We start from the raw sequence: 24,788 nt of genomic DNA, 5'->3' as shown, positions 1-24,788 counted from the left end.
CCCCCAGAGCTCATATCTCTAGCTGCATATGTATCAGAAGATGGTCTAGTCGGCCATCACTGGGAAGAGAGGCCCTAGGTCTTGCAAACTTTATATGCCCCAGTACAGGGGAATGCCAGGGCCAAGAAGTATGAGTGGGTGGATAGGGGAGCAGGGTGGAGGGAGGGTATAGGGAACTTTGGGGATAGCATTTGAAAGGTATATAAAGAAAATATCTAATAAAAAAAAAACCTCAACTTTTACACTACTTCAGTAAACTTACTATTTTGAGTCTTAAAATGACAAGGAAATAGTAATAAGTGTCTATTATTAGTTAGTGTAGATAAGTAAGTGGTAGATTCAGGACACAGATTGGAATCAAAGTCAGAATGTTTCTCAGTCTGTTCTTTATAATGTTCCATAGATTCTCTATTAATATGAAAGAGATTTAGAGTGTGTGATACAGAAAAGAACTACCAGAGAGATGGTGATGGCAGTCACACACTGTGAATGTACTTAGTGTCAACAAATAGTAATTTTAAAGTAATTATAATGGAAAATTGTGTTAATTTTATAGAAACAATTGATGTAAAACACAGTATAATATAAATAGTTCGCTCAAAGTCATTTGATCTCTTAATTGTTTTCCACGAGGACTACTATTTTTAAGGTCCTGGCTTTATATATATGTGTGTGTGTGTGTGTGTGTGTGTGTGTGTGTGTGTGTGTGTGTGTGTGTGTACACACACACAAACACAAATAAAATATAAATATATTTTAAACTATTTTTGTCAAATGGCTCATTTGTAATTAAGTCAAAGTAATGTATGCATACTGGGCTGGGGATATAACTCAGTTGGCAGAGGGCTCCCTTAGCATAAACAGACCTCTGAGTTCAATCTCCAGCTGGTTACTGCACAACCCAGGCATGGTGGCACAGGTCTGCAATCCAGGATTTTAAAGATTGAGTCAGGAGGTCAAGCAGAGCCATGAGGCTTGCACACCTGAGAGTCACTGTAGCAAAAGAGTGCACTAGTTCTCAACTAGGGAGCTTTATCAATGTATGTATGGAGGCTAAGTTATTAGGGTTAGAAATTGCTTTAACTGTCTCTTTGTTCAACAAATGTCTATATTCCTTTTCTACTATTATTATTCCTGTGTGTGTGTGTGTGTGTGTAGCTGTGCACGCCATGGTACACATACATGTGGTAGTTGGAGGACATTTTCTAGAGTCAGTTCTCTCATTCTGTCATGTGGGTCCCATGGATCAAACTGAGCCTTGGAAACAGACACTGAGACACCCGCTCAGCCATCGTGCAGACTCCACATGTATCTATTTCTTGTATGAAGCATTAGTAGAATATTTTTTCTTTTGATAATGTTTCTTCTTGAAAGAATCGCTTTCTGGTTACTTGTACAAATAGATTCAAGGGAATTTACATTGTATATTTTAAAACCCTTCTGCACATTCACGGAACAAATCCTGCTTAATATTGTCAACTTAATAAACAAAAGCATATTCATATTTTAATTGATAATCTTATTAAAGTTATGAAAAAAACCCACAAAACTTTATTTACAAAGAGACGTAGTAAATAACCCACTAGTCCTAGATTCTAGACCTCTACTATAAATACCTTGGATGTGAAGTTTAAAAAGGAGATCATTCAAGCATTACTTGGCAATAAGAGTATGGCACAGCAATAATGAATATCACATTAACAAATGAAAAACAGTGGTCAAAGAATTTTATCTGGAAAGAATATGTTAATTACCACTGTTCTCTCTTGAAACCCTTGGCTAGAATTCTACCTACAAAACTTACCTATGCTACTTCTACACTTTACCATCTGTGCTCAAAGCAAGTGTAAAGAAGATATAAAAGTGAAAAAATAACATAACTTCGTGTCACTGAAACAGACATTTAAAAGGTTATTCTTTGTGCATGTTATTTCTTCCTAAAAGGAACTGTGTAGAAAAAAATCCCCAGGAGGATCTCATTTATCTCACGCAAAGCAAGAGATCAAACACGTGACTGCTGTGCTGTTACGTTTCAGAGTGTTACCTGCCAGGAGTCTGTGGAACAGATGAAACACGGGCACGGTGATGATTTTGTTGGCGGTGTCTGCACTTGAGGATGCACTTCCTATCTTATCAGGAACGGCTCTTCCTCTCCTGGATGGTGGGCGAGGTGGTGTGGATGCCACAGCACGTTTAGACTGTGATTTCAGCCCTAAAAGATAATAATTGGTTAAGTTTTTTTTAACTTTTTCTAGCTTAGACATGAAGTAAATATTTCCAAAAAGTTTTAATAAACTGGGAATTCCTAACATCAAATCATTAATCTAGTATCTACACTTCCAGCTCTCCCTGATCTTTTAGGCATGCCATAAATAATTTTGGCTTTCCATTTATAACTGCCAAGAAAATGAGAATACTGCAAGTTGCCATCAATTATTACATACACGTGGCTATTTAAGCAAAAAAATAGTAGTTTTGGAAAATAGTTTTGTAAGAGACCCCATGTTGATTTATGATAAGGAGGACAAATAACCAATATGCTGATCACAGAGAAAGCTTACGTTTACATTCTTTCTTACATACTTTTTACCACATACTCTTACCAAATAGTTTTTTTAAATGCACAGCCTTGATAAGTCACCCTTGATAATATTTTTCTTCTTCCAAATCCAATACTAGAAATTTAAATGTTTTATGTAATGAAAACACTATAAATGAAAACCAGGAGGTCTTTTTGCTTTAGTTTTAGCATGTGCTTAAAGAAGGATGTTACACAAAAGTACTTCTATCAGTGGATTTTTTCAGGTGTGTTGTGATAAGGTCACTTTATAAAGATAAAGTACAGTATGTATGCTATTTATTCATACATTTTTAGTTGCTGGTAGAGTGTAGTAAGTAACCTTTGGGCAATAAACAGATTTAAGTAATTCTACTGACAAACAGAGATGTCAGATTAATGGTGGCAGAAAGCACAAAGCTTACCAGAGGCAACAACAACGCTGTAATTATCCTGAAATCCATTTTCTGCCTTAACTTTTTCTTTCTCTTCATGGTTTTTCTTTTCTTTATCATCTTTTTGCTCACTAATAAGTTTAGCTGTGATACTTGGTGTATCTGCAAGACAATACTGTCTAAAATACAGTGTTTTTCTACATCATCCAGAAGGAAAGCAACAGCATTAGTTTTGTTCTAATAGATAAGCTGCCATATCCAAATAAAAAACAAAGAACGAAACCAAACTTGTTTTAACACACAGTTATCATAACATTAAAATTTTATTGTATTCTTTGTTATAGCTGCAGGGAAAAACTGCAATTTTATAAAACAATTGTGTCATCTATAAGGAATGTGAACTAAAAATCAGTCTTTTCTTGCTGTGATACACAGCCTTACTCTGATGCTGAGACCTAATTCCCAGGCCCCTGTCATCCTCCTGCTCGGACTCCAGACACTTTACAGTAGGTGAATAGTTTCACACACATAGTTTGACTTACTACCCTACAAATGCTGACAAGTCCCCACTGTCTTCTTTTTCTCTAAACATTGAACACTTTATGTACTTTCTGTCCTTGTGCAGGGTCGCTGCTAACCCCCATATTGGATTCTAAGGATCCCTGCTGCCGAAGCGAGGACCTCCCCACTCTTTTCTGGCTGTCTTTAATTGTGAGCTTTGGATTTCATGCGATTTAACTAATTCCCAGGAAAACATTGGTCTTCCACTTACGAATATAGATATATACTATTTTTTAATGTTATAACATACATATTACCAGCTTACTTTTAAATTTAATGCATTCATAATTGCTTTCAGGGGCAGAATGTGTTCTTCTCATAAGTCCATCTCTAGAGAAATCTGCAGTTCTTATGAAAAAATTTTATTTACTCAATAACTATAACTTCTCTGATGATCACAATGCCATAAAAGCAGCTCTTTCTAGCTGGGCATGGTGGCATATGCCTTTAATTCCAGCACTGAGGTGGCTCAGGCAGGCAGATCTCGAAATTCACAGGCAGCCTGGTCAACAATGTAATATCTAAAGATAGTCAGGGCTCTGTTACACAGAGAAACCCAATCTCGAAAAACAGAACAACAAAAAAGCCCCCTTTTCCTCAATGCACGGCTTTACTGCTTAGAAGCACAGAGGGAAGATGGTTCACTCCGCTTTCTTCACCAACAATGATGAACGACGAGGGGACTAGGGGATCCTACTCCTTTTATATTCACTTTTGAACATTTGTTAATTTTACCTCTAGATTCAGAAAACACTTATTAATTTGAAGCCTGCCACAGATACACTAGTGCAACAATAGCATGACTGCATGGCTATGTATAGGGAAAATCCTTGAAATGTTTCCAGTCGACTGTTTCCATCTCTAGCTCCTGCCCCGCCATCACAAGACAGAGCTGAGATCATAACTAAGAATATTATTGCCTGAAGGTAATAGTTATTATTGCTAACTTAATTAGAACGGTTTCTGTCCTCAAGCTATGAAGACATTTAGGAACTTTGGGTATGAAACGGTTTCTGAGAGGACAGAAACAAGAAAACAAAGTTATAAGGGACTAAAGAGATGACGCAGTGCCTAAGAGTACTTGTTGCTCCTACCCAAGGGTTCAGTCCTCAGGAACCACATGGTGTCTTAGAACTGCTCCTGGCTCCAGTTGCAGAGGCTCTGACACACCCTCTTTTCAACTCTGTGGGTGGTGCATGCGTATCATACACAGACATACATATGCAGGCAAGACAATCATATACATAAATTAAAAATAAATCTTTTTCTAAGTTCAAATGCATAAAACTGGGGTTAAAGAAAACTTAAAACTTAAGTCTTGCTTACCTGAAACTCTATCAAGCACGTCTGACAACGTTGTTGAGACTGGCAAATGCAGAGTACGAAACTTATGGCCTGCTCCAAACATTGGGTGTTGGATGACATGGCTAGTTGCATTAATTCTTCCTTTATATAGCTAAGAAAAAAATTAATTAATTTAGAAGTAAGTGTTTTAGGATACATACTATCAGGAATCAATTTCAAAGATATAGACAAATAAAAAGCTCAATAAGGCATAATTTGTATGTTTTACATATTTCTGGCATGCTTTCTTTACCTAGGAATTGTTGATCAGCTTTTTAGAAGTACCAATGGTATCAAATATTCTGTGTGTCCACAAAACAAAACCTACTATTCAAAATATCGTAGGGATATGGCAAGTTATCCTAAATGACACTTATTGTCAATATAAACTGCTACATTACTAAAGAGAAGATGGGGCTGGAGACACGGCTCTGCAGTGAAGAGCACTTGTTCTTACAGAGGACCTGGGCTTGTTTCTAGAACTTACATGGCAGCTCACAATACACGTAACTCCAGTTCCAAGAGTTCAAAGCTCTCATCTCTTTGGGTCAGGCACACATATGGTACACAGACAGACATTTGAGCAAGACACACATACACATAAGTCTGTAAGTTCTAAGTATTATAAGGACAAGAAAGTGATCACCAAGATTACTCACTGGGCAAGGTGACTGAAGAAACATTGTCACCTTCTCATCCTCCAGCATCAACTGCAGAAACAGTCTTCGAACAAACCCTGAAATATTCCCAGATGTTGGAAGGCTACCCCTTTGAGGGGCTGTCTGAAACAGTTCACAGAGAACCTGGGAAGGGAAGAAATTTCGAAAGTGGAGATATTCAGGGTTTTATTTTAAAATATAAACAAGAAATTAAGAATATGGATTAATGAATCAATGTGTTTTAATGCATCCAGTCTGCAAATAAGAACTCAAATCTCAAAATATGGGAATACAGAGGCAGATAAACAATTAAAAGTGTAAGAATCAGCCAGGTGTGATGTCACACAACTTTAATTCCAACACTCAGGAGAAGGAAGGTAGGTCTCTTAAACTCAAGGCCAGCCTAGTCTACACAGCAAGTTCAAGGAGTTCAAGCCTACAGAGTAAGACACTGACTCACAAAAAAACAAACTAAGGAACATTTCAATAGAGGAAAGGAATGCCTACTATTGATCTTTCACATAAAGAGTAGGACTAGCCAGAACTGTCGTTAGTAAATATCAGTCCAGTTATAATAAAATTTACTTTTTGAAAAGCACTTTGCCAGGTGTGGTGGCCCATGCCTTAATCTCAGCACTAAGAGACAGGTCTTTGTGAGTTTGAGATCAGCTGGGTTGACACAAAGAGAACTGAGAGGGTGGGTGTGGGGGGTGGGGAATTGGTTTTGCATTAAAAACAAAGTCTTAATAAGAAACATGAGAATGAGATCAGAAGTCAAAGGAATATAGCAGCTCAGTCTAAAAAGCTCAATTCAAACTTTTAAGAATTGTAATTATGCTTCTGGTTCAAGCTTATAACTCAAGCACTTACATTTAACTAGTTATATTAAGCAGAGAGACATTTGTCTAATAACTACTATGAGCACTAATGTACCTTGTTTTTCCAGTCAACAAACTATATTTATAAAAATTAAAATTGTTCACCTGTATTAATAGAATGACAGGAATAAGCACTCCCCATTAACAGGGAGAAAAAGAACCTTTTTCCCTGTATCCTAAGGTGTTCTGTGTTACTAGCTCTGATGTATATAGTAAAAAAACTAGCCCAAAACTCACAAGGGCCACAAAGCTGCAAAACTTAGCAACAAAACAAAATAAAGCACTTGCAAATATCCTCTAAGCAATCCTAGCTTGCAAAATTTTGGCCATGCAGACGTACTATAATAAACAGTCTATAATGTTCAGAGCCTCTCTCCTGAAACCTACTCTTCATGTCTATGTGACAGAGGCAAACCAACAGTCACAGCAGTCTGGTAACACGTGACAGCCAATCCAGTCCCAGCGGCAGAAACACATTCTCTTAGCCTTGCTCTTTAACGAGGGGAGTTTGGAATCGTGTCAGATCGAAGCTAGAATGTTCATGGATTTCCAGTCATGAATGTTAGTATGAATTTAGTCGAATCCTAAAAAGTAATGTATTGTGAGAGCATGTATTTCAAGGAGAGAGAAAATACTGCAATTGTGGCCTAGATTCTGATGCTTTACGGACCTAATCCCAAGCTTTATTGTCACATGGCGCTTGCTTAGCTAATTTCAAAAATGCAGTACTTTCTCCTATTAACAAAACCCCATATAAAGTCTAAGATGGGCCTTGTTGTCTTACCTGTGCCATCAGCTTTTGGTTATTAGGGTGACATGAAATACACTGCAGAAAGAAGGCAACAGTTGCGTTCTCAATGGCTGTCCGTTGCTGGGTAGTCAGTACTGCTGTAGTAGCTGAAGAATGAGAAGCTGACCTTGTGCTGCTCTGCTGTACCCCTAAATTATGTCCTCCAGCGGTAGACCCAGAGTGACACAATAAAAACAGAAGTGCTGTCCACAGTGGGTTGACTTCAGAACCACCAAGCCAATCTTTCATGATATGACTATTGCCAACTTCTGTCAAAAACCTAAGGATGGGAGCAACTAGGTCTGCTGTGATGGGCATCTTATTACAGTGCTGTGGAACATGATGCCGCCTGAGTTTGTCCTGGGAATTATCTACTGACTGAGCGATGCTTTCTGAGTAGGAAATGTGACTAAAACAAAAACTAGCCAGACTCCTCACAAGAAGGGAAGGTAACCCCGAGTCTAGCAACTGTTTGATAGCTTCTGGGGACTGAGAAGAGGAAGCGAGAGTTGCCAAGTGGGATTCAGTTAGAGAGAGAGGTGCTTGTGCATTTTTGGAGTCATCTGTCAATGATGAACTAAGATCTTGCTTCTTGCTATCATCTGTCATGGATAGTCTATGATGACACTGCACCGGAGGAGGGATAATTCCCATCCAGCCCATGAGCAAGGAAAAATAATTTGGATGTATATGGCACATGGAGCAAAGCAGACTGTCAACGGCTTTCTTCAAGACCACGTTGCATGGAAGTGACATGGACCAATTAAAAAGTAACCTAGAGAAAGAAAAGATTGCTTGAAATACTCCTCCTGGAGATTAAATATTTATATTTAATGACCAAAACCACTAAGAGTTTACTTGACATTTTTTTAAATTGGTTATTTTATTTACTTTCGTATCAAATGTTATCCCCCTTCCTAATTTCCGCTCCACAAAGCCCCTATCCCCTTCCCCTCCCCCTACTTCTATGAGGGTGCTTCACCACCTGCCCACCCACTCCCGCCTCAGCACCAGAGCATTCCCCAACCCTAGGGCATCAAGCCTTCACAGGACCAAGGGGATCCCCTCCCAGTGATGCCAGGTAAGGCCATCCTCTGCTACATAGGTGGCTGGAGCCATGGGTCCCCCCAGGTGTACTCTTTGGTTGGTAGTTTATCTCTGGGAGCTTTGGGGAGTCTGGGTGGTTGATACTGTTATTCTTCCTATGTGGCTACAAACCCCTTCAGCTCCTTCAGTCCTTGCCCTAACTTCCCCATTGGGGACCCCATGCTCAGCCTGCTGTTTGACTGCGTACATCCACATCTGTATATTCTCCTTCTACTCCCACTGATTTTGAATAGGACGGTCTCAGTGTTATATCTTTCACGGTACTGGGATTCACTACGTTCACCACCGTCCTCTTGCTCCCAGTGCTAGCAACAGAGAGGGGCAAGCATCCCTGCCACTCTCAACTTTACTGATACTGCCCTTTACACTTTATACTGAAGAGACCTGGAGCTGACCATGCAAGTGAGACACCCACACAAACATTTCTCAGAGAAAAACTAGCAATATCACTAATCAATGTTAAATCAAGAAAGGCTGAGAGTGCAGCTCCAGGAGAAGAGCACATCAATGCCTAGCATGGAGGAAACACAGTAAATGGGAAACGTTACTCCAAAAGGACTACTTTGTATTTATTATTTTCAAATTACCCTTATATCAAAAATAATTATCAATATTTTTGGAACACATTCCACGAATGAAGTTGTGTGAGAATTCTGAGTGCTTGTGGAGAAACTCCAAGAAACACGAGCCTTGTATCTTTAGTTTCTTCAAAACCCAGGATTGTTCTTTCAGTGTTTTCTTCCTGCTGTCTGGTGCTCTGAATAAAGCACACTACTTCATGGGACTTTAGCCCACTTCGTTTTTAGGCTCTATTCTCTTAGGTCTCACCAACTCTAAAACAGTAAACTACAGAAACAGACACAATACTATACCTAACAAATGGAAATATACAGTCAATATAGCATACAAGAGAGTAGGATTTCAATCGTACTTACTCAAAGAGCTCTCGGTCTAGCAGTGCTGGCAAATCATACTCCACCAGCAGTTCATAACTGTGCCAAAGAATCGCTGCTACACAGTGCAAATGAGAGGGGGATGGCATGAGAAGACCATACTCGACAGCTGATGAGCTTGGGGACATATAGTTCATTCTGCCACTTCTCTTCAAAGCAGCCATTTTTGCAGAGTCACTGACCCACTTTAGCAAGGCCTGAATTCTTAAAAAGTTAAGAAAGACCAGTAATGCAACAACTGAAATTTGATATAAATAATATCTTTACATGTGAAGTATTCCTACAAATGTAATACTGACTACAAATACATTTTAGCTCAAAAGCATTCAAGATATGTCTAGACATATTATTTTATTATATAAACCATATGAATAGATGTTGATAGATATACTCGTTTAAACATTTGTAAGACTTTCTGAAGAAAAAGTATTAATTCCAATTCACAAAATCATGTTTGTGATTAAATTAAAAAACAGTACCAAAGCATACCTGTCTTTAGTTCCAGGATCCTGAGTTGTACCAAGCTGGTAAAGAATATCTATTGTAGAATCAGAGGACAGTCCATTCAGCCTTCCAAAAAGTAAAGGGCTATTTAAATCTTAGCCAAGGAAAAAAGAAAAACATTGTTAAATTAGCCAGTTTATATGGAAAGATATACTTTTTAAAGTTATTCACTGAATATAAAAGTTATATTCACTGAATATTTAAATTATGTCACCTGTAAAATATGAAAAGGTTTAAAAATAACAAAGCTTTAAGAGAACTTCATTTCAGAAAGAATTACAAACATCATGTTGTTCACGTATGTTTACTGTGTAGGTGTGTAAAAATTGCAGGAGCAAAGTCAAGAGTCACCTGTAGGATCGCTGCCTGATGCTGCGCAGTTCCTCAGGAGAATGTCAATAAGCTTCAGGCCAATTCTAGTGGACTGCAACCCAATCTTTACCAGCACAACCTCAATGTTGGGGGAATGCATCCCACAGTATGGAGACATCAGTAAGGCAGCACAAGTCTGCAGCAGGTTGGCAGTAGGGGCAGCTGCACTGGCCATCATCCCTTCTAGATCACTTATATGTGTAAGGCAATGATGTAATAACCGTAACCATCCAATGCTGAAACATACAAAGGACAAATACAGTAACATAAGTAGCTCAAATTATTGAAGATGCTTTCCGTAAACTTATTACATAAATCTTAACTTTACTAATTCATTGTTACACTCATCATAATTATTGTATTAGACCTAACATTTCGAAATAGGTACTATATAAGCACCTACAGAACAACTTACTAAGGTGTTTTTTGGGGAGGTGGGGCATGGGAAGGGGGGGTGTCTCCTTATGTAGCTATGTAGACCAGGCTTGCCTGGAACTCACAGAACTCCACCTGCCTTTGCCTTCCAAGTGCTGGCATTAAAAGTGTGCACCATCAACTCTGGCTAGGATGAATAATTTGAAAACAACCCCAGAAAGCATTTTTTAAGGAAAAAAAAAAAAGAGTAAGAAGTAAAAAAATATATACCTTGTTTTAGAAACTTGATCTTCAGATGGAAGAAAGGGATTATTAACTGTGGCTGATGAGGTGGTACCAAAAGCAGTGAGGCCTAATAATTTAATCTGTGAGAGGCCTAGTGTGCTGGCATCCCGAGGACGATGTAGTCTGAGGCAGACAGCAGAAGCTACTTCGGCTTTGACAAGCTGAATTTTTATGTAGGTGAGACCGCTTGTGACAACAGGAGTAGACAAAGGGAGCATATTAACACCATCTGCACTTACTTCAACAGACACTGACGATGGGCAGGCTGCAGGAAGAGAAAACTGAACAGTAAAAAAAGGGAACTAGATGCTATGTTCTAGTACTCTAGAATAAAGGGCACTAACCTGGCAACTTTGAGATGCATGCACTGTTAGCACTGAAAGCACTAAGAGAGGCACCCGTCACTAGCACTCATCATCATTTTGCATGTTTTTAAAAAATATGACCTCCCACAATTAAAATAATCACAAATATGGAAATATTCACCTTATATCAGTAACTTTTATCAATTGTGTGTGTATTACATACTCGTAAAAAGCAAAATAAACCAACTTAGAGGGCAATAACTTCCTATTCCTCTTCTACCAAAACTGTCACGAGCATAGCATAGTTCTAAGATTGGTTGTTTAGAGTAACTTGACAAGACCAGAATAGTAATTACCAATGGGTTCAATGCTTTATACTGTAAGGTTTGCAACACTGTTAACATCACAGCTAGTTTCACCTTTTATCTACATTTTAAATCTTAACCAGACAGTTTCAAATTTTAAGTGTAAAACAGTTTTTGTTATGTAAGGAGTGCCCGTGAGGTAACAACTGGAAACTCCTAATGGGACATTCTGCTCCCAGCATAGCACAGAGGCCTATCGAGCAAACATATCTATCAAAGAAAAATCTTAAAAATTGGTTTATTTCTATACTAAGTATAATTTTATTAAATGTCAATTAAATGCCACGCTAACATTAAGGGTTAGAGAAAGTTTTTAAAAATTTGTAAACTGTAACTGTAATTTTCAAGAAACTAATAGCTGTATTTTACATGAGCAATACACTTTAAGAAATCAAACAACTGAAATTTCTACCACCATTTAATAATAAATCTATTCAATTTTTACTGGAACATATATTGAGTCCCTGCCCTAATTCACCAGAAAGTTATCTGTTAGTTAAGCATGCATAAATACCAGCTTTCTCTACCCACACTGTACTTGAGTTCCAAATTCTCACAGGCAAAATCTATCTACATTCAAACAAACAGTTTTCCTTCCAAACAAAAGCTTTCTCATTTCAGATGGCAATACTTGAACTGCAGCTTAGAGCTTGATGCAAAGCTTACTAGGAAAGGACTCCATCGGTGAGCCATGTCACTAGATCACGTCTCTGTTTCTATCTGCACACTAGCTGCCTACTCACACGATACCCATGCAGATACTCAACTGTAAATCCTCCTGCTGAAGCCTAAGTAGACGGGAAGGTAGGCCTATGCTACCCTGTCAAGCAGTACTTTGTCTTATAAAATAGTTTATGGCCTGCTAAAGTAAGGTTTTAGTATATGTTATTCTTTTTTTTTATTAAGATATTTTCTTTATTTACATTTCTAATGTTATCCCTTTTCCTAGTTTCCCCTCCGAAAATCCCCTATCCCCTCCCCACTCTCCCTGCTCCCCAACCCACCCACTCTCATTCCCAGTCCTGGCATTCCCCTATACTGGGGCATAGAACCTTCACAGGACCAAGGTCTCTCCTCCCATTGATGACCGACTAGGCCATCCTCTGCTACATATACAGCTAGAGCCACAAGTCTCAACATGTGTTTTCTTTGATTGAAGGAGTTCTGCGGGTACTGGTTAGTTCATATTAATGTTCCTCCTATGGGGCTGCAAACTCCAGCTCCTTTGGTATTTTCTCTAGCGCCTTCTTTGGGGTCCCTGTGCTCTGTCCAATGGATGGCTGTAAGCATCCACTTCTGTATTTGTCAGGCACTGGCAGAGCCTCTCAGGAGATAACTATATCAGGCAAGCTCTTGTTGGTATCTGCCTTAGTGTCTGGGTTTGGTGGTTGTTTATGGGATGGATCCCCAAGTGGGGCAGTCTCTGGATGGTCGTTCCTTCAGTCTCTGCTCCGAACTTTGTCACTGTAACTCCTTCCATGGGTATTGTGTTCCCCCTTCTAGGAAGGATTCTGAGCTAATATCCACTTATCAGTGAGTGCATATCATGTGTGTTCTTTTGTGATTGGTTACCTCACTCAGGATGATATCCTCCAGATTCATCCATTTGTCTAAGAATTTCATGAATTCATTATTTTTAATAGCTGTGTAGTACTCCATTGTGTAAATGTACCACATTTTCTGTATCCATTCCTCTGGGTATGTTATTCTTTTTGTTTTATTTCATCTGGAAACACAGGCTGGCCTCAAGTTCAAAAATGTCCTCCTTCATGTTCCCATGACATGAAATTACAGGGACATGACATTATGTCTGACATTCACCTTATATTATTTGGATAAGATTAGGAAATAGTTTGAATATAACTAGATTATAGTCTACCTTAAAAATAAAAATATTCTTCCAAACATACTAAAAATCTATGAAATCTCCCGAGTTTTTCATCCAATTGAATAACACTGGATAACATTGAACACAAATGAATGTGACCATCTCAATATAAACTGTGAATATGCTGAAAGAATCTAAGTGACTTTAAATGGAAAAATGTTATCAAGCATTGTTACTGAATATTCTACAAAAAAAAAAAAAAAAAAAAGTGTCTCTGCTTAATCTGGAACTGATTTTCCAAATATTTTAAGGAATTTAACTTAAAATGTTCTGATAAAATATATTCAATTAAGAACCAAGTGAATTATACAGAAGGGGGGGAGGAAGGGAGGGAGAAATGGGGGGGGAAGGAGAGAAGGAGAGAGAGAGAGAGACCAACCGACCACAGTGATTAAACACATGTACCCATGATCTAACACCGAAGGTGAGCACAGGAGGGCTTGCTGAGAGCACTTCCCATCTTCCGTGCCTCTGTCACTCTCAGCACTCCTCACAGTACTCACTTGCCAGAGATGCAAGGTGAGGTTGAATGTGTATCTCCTTCAGCAGCACTGCTGACGGAAGGTGGATGGTAAGGTCACACCAGGCTTCCTCTGGCAGAAAGATGTAGGACCAAGCAGCAGAACGAGCTCTTCGATGGGGCGGTGTGGCTTGCAGGAGCACCTCAGCTGGCTGGGCAGTAGGACTACTAGAAGTGATGGTACCTACAAGAAAACATTGGGAAACAGCATGCAAACGTGTGAAAAGGATGCAGGATAACACTGAGGAATACTCAGATGATACTATATGAAGCTATAACAACATCTGCTGGAATAGCTACACCAAGCATGATGATCAAAGCATTCCCAAAATAGCCAGTGAACTATTAGTCAGATGACAAGTGACCATTAGTGAGCACATGTCTAGGGTAATTTTTAAATTAAGTAGAAAACTCTTGAGGACTATACTTTCCTTAACCATGAAAATAATGGGTCTCTATTTCTCAGATGTTCATGAAACAACAATAAGCATGAAAGAAATGCAGTATGAAGGAATAAACACCTAAATTAAAAATGTAAGACATATCAATGTTTAACTCCTTTCAAGGTGAATAACATTTGAAGAGAGAACTGATCTAAAAATGTTGTAGTTAGTAGAATGTTTTGGACCCAATAGCCTATAAAAGGAATTTTTATATTTAAAATTGTATGAATCTAATATCAACTTGTGTCCACAACTAATTTTGCCTCACCTCATCCAAACACTAAGCTGAGTCACAGCAAGAGGCATGACCACTGTCTTACCAAGAGGTGCAAAGTTATGGATTCCTTCTGCATTGTCAGGCTCAGACGCCAGGATCCTTGTTTTCAAAGTGCTGTCAACAGCTTTATTTGGTCCAGAGTCAAGAAATTTCATAATAGTTGATACCATACTTCTTGCAGTGTTCACAATAGCCCTTGTACTGGTAACCATATTATTGCATATAAGCTGAACTCCACCTAAATTCACAAAGAATACTAAATGAAAACAATCCTAGAAACAAGTGAAGATTCAAAAGAGTTCAAAAATGACCGTGCCACAGTGTTAGCTGAAAGGACCATGCTAAAATGACAGCATAGGAGACGTTTGTCTTACCCATATCATGGAAAGCTTTCAATGCATCACTAGTATCCAACACTCTCAAGATAAACCACAGCAAGGGCTCAGATAACTGGCAAGTGGCAAGAGAGCCCTAAAAGGAAACAAACAACATTGAGTTATAAGTCCCCGTGAATCTGGACAACTAGATTTCTTAATATGATCGAAATGACACTATAGAAATTACTAAGGAATTAATTAAAACATTGTATTAGAATGAAAATTTACCCCCACACCCTTTAACTAAAAGGAAATAAAAGATAATTTTGAAGAGTTGTCCCTCTTTAGTAGTTCTGTGTCACATCTCAGGAAAACACCTGCTAGTTAAAGATGCTCTCTCAGGGAAAGGAGTAGTGAGCATTTCCAGAATATAAATATTGACTTATCTCCATGGTCATTTTTTAAAAGACCATTTCATGAAATTTTATTCTTCAATTTCTATTAAAAGTGAAATCTAAGAGTTACTTTGCCCATGAACATGAATACTGTTCATCTGTCTGATGTAATTCTCTGCTTGCATTACCATCAAACTGTTAAATTACTGCAGCAGCTGCTGAACGTACTTGTCTGCCCATGTACCCACAGGCCATGTAGGTCAAGATTGGCTGCAACATCATGTGGACTGTAGAGGCTTTCTTACTAAGTGTTGTCAATATGGTAAATAATCCATCTCCAACTGATATGGCATCTAACCCACCATGGAAGTTCTCATGTTTGGTGAGATGTAAGCCACTTGCTCCTAGTTTAATAGAAGATTATACATTTTGTAAAATACATACATAAAAACCAATAAAATTAAAACAGTTAAAAAAACCAATTTTTCAAAAAACAGTAAAGGATAGGTACATAAGTCTCCAGTTTCTCACAGACACATAGACACATGTGCTCACATACACGTTCATGCACACACACACACGCGTGCGCGCACACACACATACACACACACACACACACACACACACACACACACACACACACACGCTCCTATAAAGATTACTGCAGGCTAATATAAAAATGGTCTTATTATGTGACTAAGAGGACATCACTCTAAATGACATACATCACTGAATCAAGAAGAAAATAAAGGGATTAAGAGCACTGTCTCCTCTTCCAGAGGACCCAGTTTTGATTAACAGCACCTTCGTGGTAAGTACCTCACTGTCTATAACTGCAGTCCCAGGGGGATTTGAAGCCTTCTTCTAGTCCCCTGGGAGCACAGCATGCAGGTGATGCAAACATATAGCCAAGTAAACTATATACTCATGAAATAAAATTAGAGGTGGGAGAAGGAGAAGAGTATTAGTGGGCAGAAAATGTTTCAGACATAAAGTGCCTTACATTATGTTAAAGCCCTTTAAAATGTTTCTTTTCCAATGGTAGGAAAGTTAAACTGTATGACACATGTATCATAAGAGCATGCAGGTATGGGGTACATTTTGCTGTTTTCTCATACTCTGAAGCCATGCCAGGTACTTAAAATGGATGACTTCATCCTGCTTTTTCTTTTCGTTTTTTGAGACAGGCTCTCCCTAGTTAACATTAAGCTCACTGCGTATATCATGCTGAGTTTAAGCTGATGGAGAACCCTCTTCCTTTTCCTCCTAAGTGCTGGAATTAAAGGCATTGGGCCACAATGCCTAGTTAATCTTAATTTCTTAATCAAGTTACTTTGTTAAGATTTTCTCAGAATTTTTGATAGTGTATTACCTGTAAAGCCACTCTATGAAAGTATTCACTAATAGCCTAAGTTGTTAAAAAAATTCATATAAAAATAGGTATAATACCAAAAAGAGATTAGATTAATATTCCAAATACCTACCAATTATCATTGCCATGGCACTGCTATTACACAGGCCTAGGGCAGACAGAATCTGGCTCATAATCTGCTGGTTGGCTAAGACTAAGTCAGCAACACATGCAGGAGATCCTGGAATGCTGGCACTGCTTCCATTGACATCTTTGCCTCCTGAGACTTTTTCTTCATCTGAAACACTATCTGTTGTATTGGTGGTCACGGACACTCTTGCGCTGTATTCCCTATTGCTTGAAAGAGGCAGCTGTACTAAAATGTTAACAAGTTTTAACAAATCAAACATGAGTTGATCTCTTGTCATTTCACCACAAACAGCTTTTGCATCACCTGGACGAATGAGGTTAGCAAAGAGTCCACCAAAGCAAGCCCGAGCACCGACAGAGCTGTCTGATCCACTTCTAGACATGACTTTGTCTGAGCAAGTGATGTAATGATGCACCAAGAAAGTGACAGACTCTATCACAGCAGAAATCGTACTAACTGAGACAACTTCAAAGTTCTGCTCCAGGGTAAACTCTAACAGCTTCACTTGGGCATCAAGAGGTCCTTGCCCTGTCTGGAAGGCCCCCCTGTAGAGAAGCGAAAAACAAGGATTAAAAATTAAATCACTTAGGTAACTTTGACTAACTACCATGTTTCTTCAATTAGCAGTTGTCCAACCTTATACAAGTTTCTGCTCGCCTCTATTTTAATATACCTAACCAGAAAATAGCTTCCCTTCTAAACTGAAAGAAGAGAAAAATACAAGTATACCAAATTAGCTTAAAGTAACAGACTGAAGGATTTTTATGTGACAAGCTGATTTCTATAATGGTCACTTATGTATTATGAGGACACTGGCTACCCAGGTAGAATTTTTTTTTTTTTTTGACCTCTACATAATTGACAAACTGTTTATCATGCATTCAAAGTTTTTTGTTTTTTAGGCAAAGAGAAATGGCTCAGGTTGTTTTTCCAGAGGTCTTAAATACAATTCCCAGCGATCACAGCTATCCGTAATGAGATCTGATGCCCTCTTCTGACATACAGGCATCTTTGGCATATTAGTATTACATATTTTTAAAACTCACCCTTCTTTCTCTCTAAGGGATCTAAGGAATTCTTTGGCTCAGAGGTTGAGTGCTTGCCTTCCATATGTAAGGCAGGTTCCATAGGATTATACACCAGTGTCACCTGACAACCTGTGCTACTCCAACATTCAATCATTTTAAGAATTACCACAGCATGGCAGCAATTTATCCTTTTAGCATGCTGCATACTTTTGTTTTTACTAATGATTTCTATAGGGGATGGAACCGTTACTTTCATTTTTGAGCTATCTTTCTTTAGAATATTAGTATTATACATTTTAAAAATTTGTCCTTATTTCTCTATGTATTTCATAAGAATTTAAGTAATTTTTTGTTGTTGTTGTTTATTTATTTTTTGAAACAGGGTTTCTCTGTGTAGCCCTGGGTGTCCTGGAACTCACTCTATAGACCAGGTCAGCTTTTAACTCACGGAGATCCCCCTGCCTCTGTCTCTGGAGTGCTGGAACTGGGATTAAAGGTATGCACCACCACGAATTTGCTGAATTTATGTAATTTCGAACAACTTTCAACTAAAAAGTATAACTAAGTTACAAGATTATTAAAGTATCAGTGGATTTTGAGATACCACATTGTTACAGTAACAGAACCTAGAAGACTTGAAAAAAAATCTGCAATAAAATGAAATGAAAATTACCAAAATCTCCCATTGAACCCTTCCTCCACAGCCCCTCAACCCAACTGTCCTCTGACCTACTAAAGCCCTAACACTGTTACGGGAGGGTGTATTAATTGGATCCCACATTCACCTTTACATCAGGACATGTACAGGACTACATGCTATCACTTACCTTTCTGTGGACAGTATGTGAATTAACTTGAGCAAAAGTTCACTGAATATCTGGGGACATGTTGAAGACAAATGCACTTGTAGCCGGGTGAGAAATTCCTGCATAGCTTGTGTAGCTGTTGGACCAACCTGAGGAGAGATGCACACCCACTGAAAGCTACTGAGTGAGAAACACAGCATGCTCAAATGTCAAGAGCAGAGCTAGGAGCTCTAGTGTCCAGATGAAAAACAAAATCTTAACAGCGAAGGAGAAAGTAAATAAATTTAAATTTCACTCTTTACATATTAAAAATGAAGATTCTATAATTAATCATATTTCTTTGTCTTGCTTCAATGACCAAATGTCTTTGTAACACTTCCCAAATTACAACAACATTTTGCATTGAATTTTATGAATATCCTTATAAAAAATGTGATCCCTAAAGAAAACAATTTGGGGATAGAGATAGGGCTCAGTGATTAAGAGCACTAGGTGCTCTTCCACAGGACCTATGGTGGTTGCTATCTGTCTAGTCCCAAGGGATCAGAGGCCTCTGCTGACCTCAGTAGGCACCAGGCATGCCTCTGATGCAAAGACATACATGCAGATAAACCATCTCTGCACATAACATTTTAATAAAAAACAAGAAGCAGAACTGGATCCAGGTGAAGTGACTCACCAATAGTCCAGTTTTCAAAGCCCAGTAAAGCCAAGAGCCATAAGAACCTAACAACAATGACAAAAAACAATAAACCCTAAAAGTAAAATATACTTACGCCAAGTTCTAAAACCCTTCTTTCCCAGACTTCTTTCTCATCAGTAAGTAAGTGCTAGAGACCAGGTGGGGAGAGACCAGGGATGAGAGAGGTCCCAGGGAGTTGATGGGGTGACACTAGATGAGACTCCTAGTAGGAGGGGATATGGAGCCTGAAGTGGCTCCTCCTGTAGCCAGGCAGGGCTCCCAATGGAGGGATGAGAATACCAACACAAACATGCAACCCAAAATATGTCCTACAGACAGGAATTGCGGGGGGAAAAAGATGGAACAGAGACTGGATGAATGGCCAACCGATGACCGGCCCAACTTGAGACACAGCCCATGTATGAGAGCCGATTCCTGAGGCTATTTCTGATACTCTGTTAGGCTTTCAGAGAGTAGCCTAGCATAACCATCCTCTCAGAAGCTCCACCCAGCAGCTGACTGAAACAGATGCAGAGATTGACCGCCAAACATTGTACAGAGCTCATGAATGTTGTGGAAGGGTAGGGGAAGGACCGAGGGACCCAGAGGAGATACAAACTCCACAGACAGACCGGAAGAGTCAATTAACCTGGACCCTTGGGGACTTTCAGAGACTGAACCACAAACCTGGACCTGGATCTGGGCTGGACCTGGCCCGACCTTCTGTAAATATGTAGCTTGGTCTTCAAACAGGTCCCTCAACAACTGAATCAGGACTTATCCCTGCCTGTAGATCCTGTTCACCCAATTGGGCTGCCTTGAGTAGCCTCAGTGGGAGGGGGTGTGCCAGGTCCTGCACTAAACTGATGTGCAGAGTGGGTTGATAGTGGGGAGAGAGGTATCTTCCCTTCCTTAGAGGCGAGGGGAAAGGGGCAGAGGGGTATGTAAGAGGGAGGGCACCAAAAGGAGAGGAGTGGCTGCGATCAGGACGGAGAGTGAACAAATTAATGGAGGAAAACAATGAGTGATGGTAACCAGCACTCAATAAGCAGACCACATTTCATGTTAAGGACACCTTTGCAGAATTCCTACATAGTGGTCTTTTGTATTAAGCTAATGTCCTTTGATAGAAAATTCCTTCCAACTAAGGTATTTTAGAATTATGTAACAGTAATTGCTAATTCCAAAAAAAAAAATCATAGCACTATTAGTCATATTTCTGATATAAAACCAAGATATATAGAAAGATTAATTTTTTAAAATACCTTTTACTGTCTTTACACTAAAAAATGATTTGACCACTAAAATTATTTCATCAAGAAACAATAATTAAGTAGCATTACTTAAACAGCAGCAGCACACTACAATAAATAAATATGAAAGAAATCTAAAGTGAGATGCATAAAGCTCATTCCAGAGCAATACTTTTGGGTTTTTGTTTATTTGGTTAGGGAAAATTATTAATATAAAGACTAAAATTAATCATTCTTAATAACAGCACTTATTAAATGAGAAATTACAGGAAAACTTTAGAGCCCCTGCAAAATTTAATGCTTATTAAACTATTCAAAACGTAGTTAATAGCTTGGCACAGTGGTTCACATCTTTAATCCCAGCACTCAGGAGGCAGAGGCAGGCAGATCACTGTGTGTTCAAGGACAGCATAGTCTACAGATTGAGTTCCAGAACAGCCAGAACTACATGGTAAGACCCAGACTCAAAAAACAAACAAACAAACAAACAAATAAACAAAACAAAATCTGTGTAGAGAAATCTGTTTGTCATGAAGGCTACTTTAATTATCTGTTTACTGAGAGGTATGAACACATACATCAATATTTAAACACTTTATTACCTGTGGGCTGTGCTGATTCGTCCCATGAGGACTGGTACCAGAAAGAAATTTCACTAACACATGAATAAGGTTTGGATCTGAAACCAACAAATGAGCCGTAGTCTCCTGAGTTCCAATAGAACTGCTGGAACCAGCTATTAAAAAAAAAAAAAAAAAAAAAAAGGAAAGGGATGAATAACTCCTAGCAATAAGGAAATGTATTTATATGTAAGTTTTCATTGCAAAGAATAATGCCACATTCCTTTATCTCTTGGGCTGGTGGTGCAGACAAGTAATCCCAGATACTGAGGATGCTAGGGGCAAGAGAAAAAAATAAGTTGTTTAAGAACTGCTAGAGCTACAGAGTTCAAAGCCCTGCACAGCAAAAGGAAAAAAGAGCATTGTGAATACAACAGAGTATGTTTTACATGCAAGAAGCCCAGGTTCACTGGAGAGCATTCTGCTTCTCATCTACCACATGTCTCCTCCTCTCACCTCCCTTCAGATTGGGAAAACATACCAGTACATCTTTATTTGGTACACAGACCAGTGGGAAGGACCTAAATCTCAAAGGGCCTCTGGCAGAGTAACAACGCTCCATTTCCAGAAACAGAAAAAGATACTCTTACTTTTTAACTCAGGTCTCTAAGATAAATCGAGGCAAGACCTATGCTTGCTGTCATCCACAGGTTATATTCTGTCAACTGTGGATAAGTAACCCATCCTCTGCACTAACTTAATCTTCAGCATCACAGAGTCAAATGGGAAATACAATGCAAACCAGAGAGTAGAACAATTCTTTAAATATTAGTGTAAAAGGTATCCTATTAAATAAACTTATGTTTAAATAAATATAAAATCATCCAAATATTGATAAAATGTAGAGACTAAAAAAGAATGAGATAAAAAGCAATAAATCCTTAGGTTAATATTTCATTTTCTAAAATGACATACATTAATGGCATAATATCAGAAAAATTAAATTATATGACAGAGATCAGTATAAATACATTTTGAACTTACAATTAAGCTGCATATTCGTCATGAGTGTTAAGCTGTGAAGCACAAGGCACCACGTCCGGAGCAAAGTGTTTGGATACCAAGCTAGCACTGTGAGAAAGCTAGCTATTGATGCTACATAGAAAAAGAAAGGAAAAATGTATTTAGTTGGGATAAATGAATATTTATTAATGACTAAAAACAAAATATAAATTATTTCTTCACAATTAACTCATATCTTCAAAAATTCCCACTACCTAAAATAAAACTCAAAGAGCTGGTAACAAGGGGACTGGAGAGATGGCTCAGTGGGATTTCCACAAGATCACAAGTGGATTAACTTTAGTTCCAGGAAAGCTGATGCCTCTTCTGACCTCTGTGGGTCCCAATATACTCACACACACACAATCAGGAGCACAAATATACTGTCGGAACTCAATAACAAGACAAGTTTAAAGCTCAGCATGTGACATACAATGAAATGTTATCATTACAAATCTGATGTACTTTTTATCCAATGTGATTTGTCAACATTCTTCAGAACAAAAATCTATAAGACACCCTAAAAAATCTGGGATATCAGGGGAATTCCAGGGCCAGGAAGCGAGAGTGGGTGAGTTTGTGAGCAGGGGGACAGGGGAGAGAATAGGGGATTTTCAGAGGGGAAACCAGGAAAGGAGTAACATTTGAGATGTAAATAAAGAAAATACCTAACTAAAACAATTGTGCAGATGATAAATGCATTTGTATTCATATTTAACCTGCTGCACAGATACCCACTGACTTTTCATGCATCCCCCACAAATCTGTGGCTCCTGACATATTTCTAGTGGGATTTTCCAAGACTTATTTAATGATATTGAGTAATTCATTCCTATGTTAATTAAAGAAAATGATGCCTGTTTTTTTTTTAAGAGAGAGAATTTTGTTTATTGTTAAATAAAGAAGCTCATTTTGGGTGACTTCCCAGAATTTTAAATTATAATTGTAGTTTTAAAGAACAAAATAAAAACAAACGACCAAAAAATCTGGGATACTGTAGACCAATCAAAAATGTGACTTCAGAAGAAAAGAGCAAACTCAAACTACTGAAAAAACTTGAGAGACAAAGAGAAGTGATAGCAGCTGGAGAAGTCTAAGAAGTTACTCAGAGTGCTCAGTGCCCATCAAATACAGCAGACTGCAGAACCAGGGCCCAACCCTTCCTTTCAAACATGCTGTAGAGATGCTGTTGACAGCTGTTAAGGAAGGAAGTTTGGAAGAGCTGGAATGCCAAAAGCTTAAAACAACAAGATGGACTTTGAAATCCAAAACCAAAACCATTTAATTGACACAAATGAAAAAATTTCCAAGTTTAACAAACAGAACCATGGGGAATGTTCATCTTGTCACATCTAATTAAACGTTGATAAGCCTAAGTATCTACACAATAGTCTTACAAAAACAAAAACACAACCCCAGAGAGTGCTTCTACTTTGAGGCTACAAAGCTTGTCAAGCACAACGGAGAAAGGGAGGCAGGGAGGGAAGGAAGACGGAAGGAGAGAAAGAGGAGTGAAAGCAGGGAAGAAAGGCAAATATTATTTAGGTGATGTGTATGATTGTGTGCCTGCACATACACTGTGCATCATATGTGCCCCTGGTTGTTCAAAGCGGTGTGGTGGGTCCCCTAGAACTGGATGAATTATAGATGGTTATAAGACACCATGAAGGTGTCTAGGAACCAAACCTGGGTCCTCTGCAATAACAAATGCCCTTAACAGCTGAGCTATCTCTCCAGTCAACTTTTAGAAGCATTCTATGCTAATATGAAAATGGTTGGCTATTCTTGCACAAAATCACAAAAAAGTTTCAAATTTTCCTGTTTGGGAGCACCTAGAACACTATACATGCCCAGATGGGCAAATGCCTATCCACACATCACCAAGCATAGCCAAGATGCAGCTCTGAAGAAGCAATGTATATCACCTGACCTTACAACGCTGGAGTTGGTAGTTTGCTGAACCCCAGGGAAACAGGGTGAGTGCCCCAGAAAGAGATAAATTTTACTTAAATGCATTAAAAAAATAATAATAAAACAAAAGTAATGCTGAACAAAGGAATTAGGTGTGGAGTGTCCACCCGGATTCTGAATGTATCCAGGTAAACAAATAACCAAGGTGCATTCCCGGACCTACAGATCTCTGGGAAGTCACCCAAAATGAGCTTCTGGTGCTAGGAGGGAAAACTCTTACTGAAAGGGAAAAAAATAATTCCACAACAGAAGCAGAAACACAGAACAGAGTCACAGGAACTAAACCTTCAGTGTGGAAAAAAATACATGAATGAAAACAGGCCACAGAGAGCACGCGGCATGTAACAGTATCTGCTGGACAAATCTAAGTGTCGGAGTTCAAGGGCCCAGAAGTCACGTAAAAAGTTGAAGGTACAGACAACAAACTATAACCCTGGGATCAGAGCAGACACAGCAGAATTGCTGAGGCTTGCTGGCTTACTTAACCTAGATTCAAGTTAAGTAAGAAACTGACTCAAGGGAATAAGGAAGGCAGTGACAGCATAGGATACCTTATGCCTTTCTCTGCACACATAGGAAGCACGGAGACACACACACAGACACACACACATACACACACACACACACACACGTG

At 38.7% G+C, this 24,788-nt stretch overlaps 1 protein-coding gene across 2 annotated transcripts in view; it reads right to left on the bottom strand.

The window, feature by feature from the left end:
- The window catches only part of Birc6 (baculoviral IAP repeat containing 6), a 174,407-nt gene that overhangs the window by 45,800 nt on the left and 103,819 nt on the right, over window positions 1–24,788 (bottom strand). For both annotated transcript variants that reach the window (XM_021186109.2, XM_021186110.2), the window contains exons 45-58: window positions 16,775–17,337; window positions 15,519–15,694; window positions 14,953–15,049; window positions 14,622–14,816; window positions 13,842–14,042; window positions 10,766–11,045; window positions 10,100–10,356; window positions 9,734–9,842; window positions 9,227–9,448; window positions 7,179–7,959; window positions 5,517–5,660; window positions 4,840–4,969; window positions 2,983–3,114; window positions 2,045–2,212 (exon numbers count right to left, since the gene is read on the bottom strand). In XM_021186109.2, the coding sequence (XP_021041768.1) occupies window positions 2,045–2,212; window positions 2,983–3,114; window positions 4,840–4,969; window positions 5,517–5,660; window positions 7,179–7,959; window positions 9,227–9,448; window positions 9,734–9,842; window positions 10,100–10,356; window positions 10,766–11,045; window positions 13,842–14,042; window positions 14,622–14,816; window positions 14,953–15,049; window positions 15,519–15,694; window positions 16,775–17,337 (3,455 nt within the window). The remainder of the gene's footprint in view (window positions 1–2,044; window positions 2,213–2,982; window positions 3,115–4,839; window positions 4,970–5,516; window positions 5,661–7,178; window positions 7,960–9,226; window positions 9,449–9,733; window positions 9,843–10,099; window positions 10,357–10,765; window positions 11,046–13,841; window positions 14,043–14,621; window positions 14,817–14,952; window positions 15,050–15,518; window positions 15,695–16,774; window positions 17,338–24,788) is intronic.

Source organism: Mus caroli, chromosome 17, assembly GCF_900094665.2.
Source record: "Mus caroli chromosome 17, CAROLI_EIJ_v1.1, whole genome shotgun sequence".
Lineage (NCBI taxonomy): Eukaryota > Metazoa > Chordata > Mammalia > Rodentia > Muridae > Mus > Mus caroli.
Note: the sequence above shows the minus strand (reverse complement) of the source record. Positions and strands in the feature narration are given on the sequence as shown.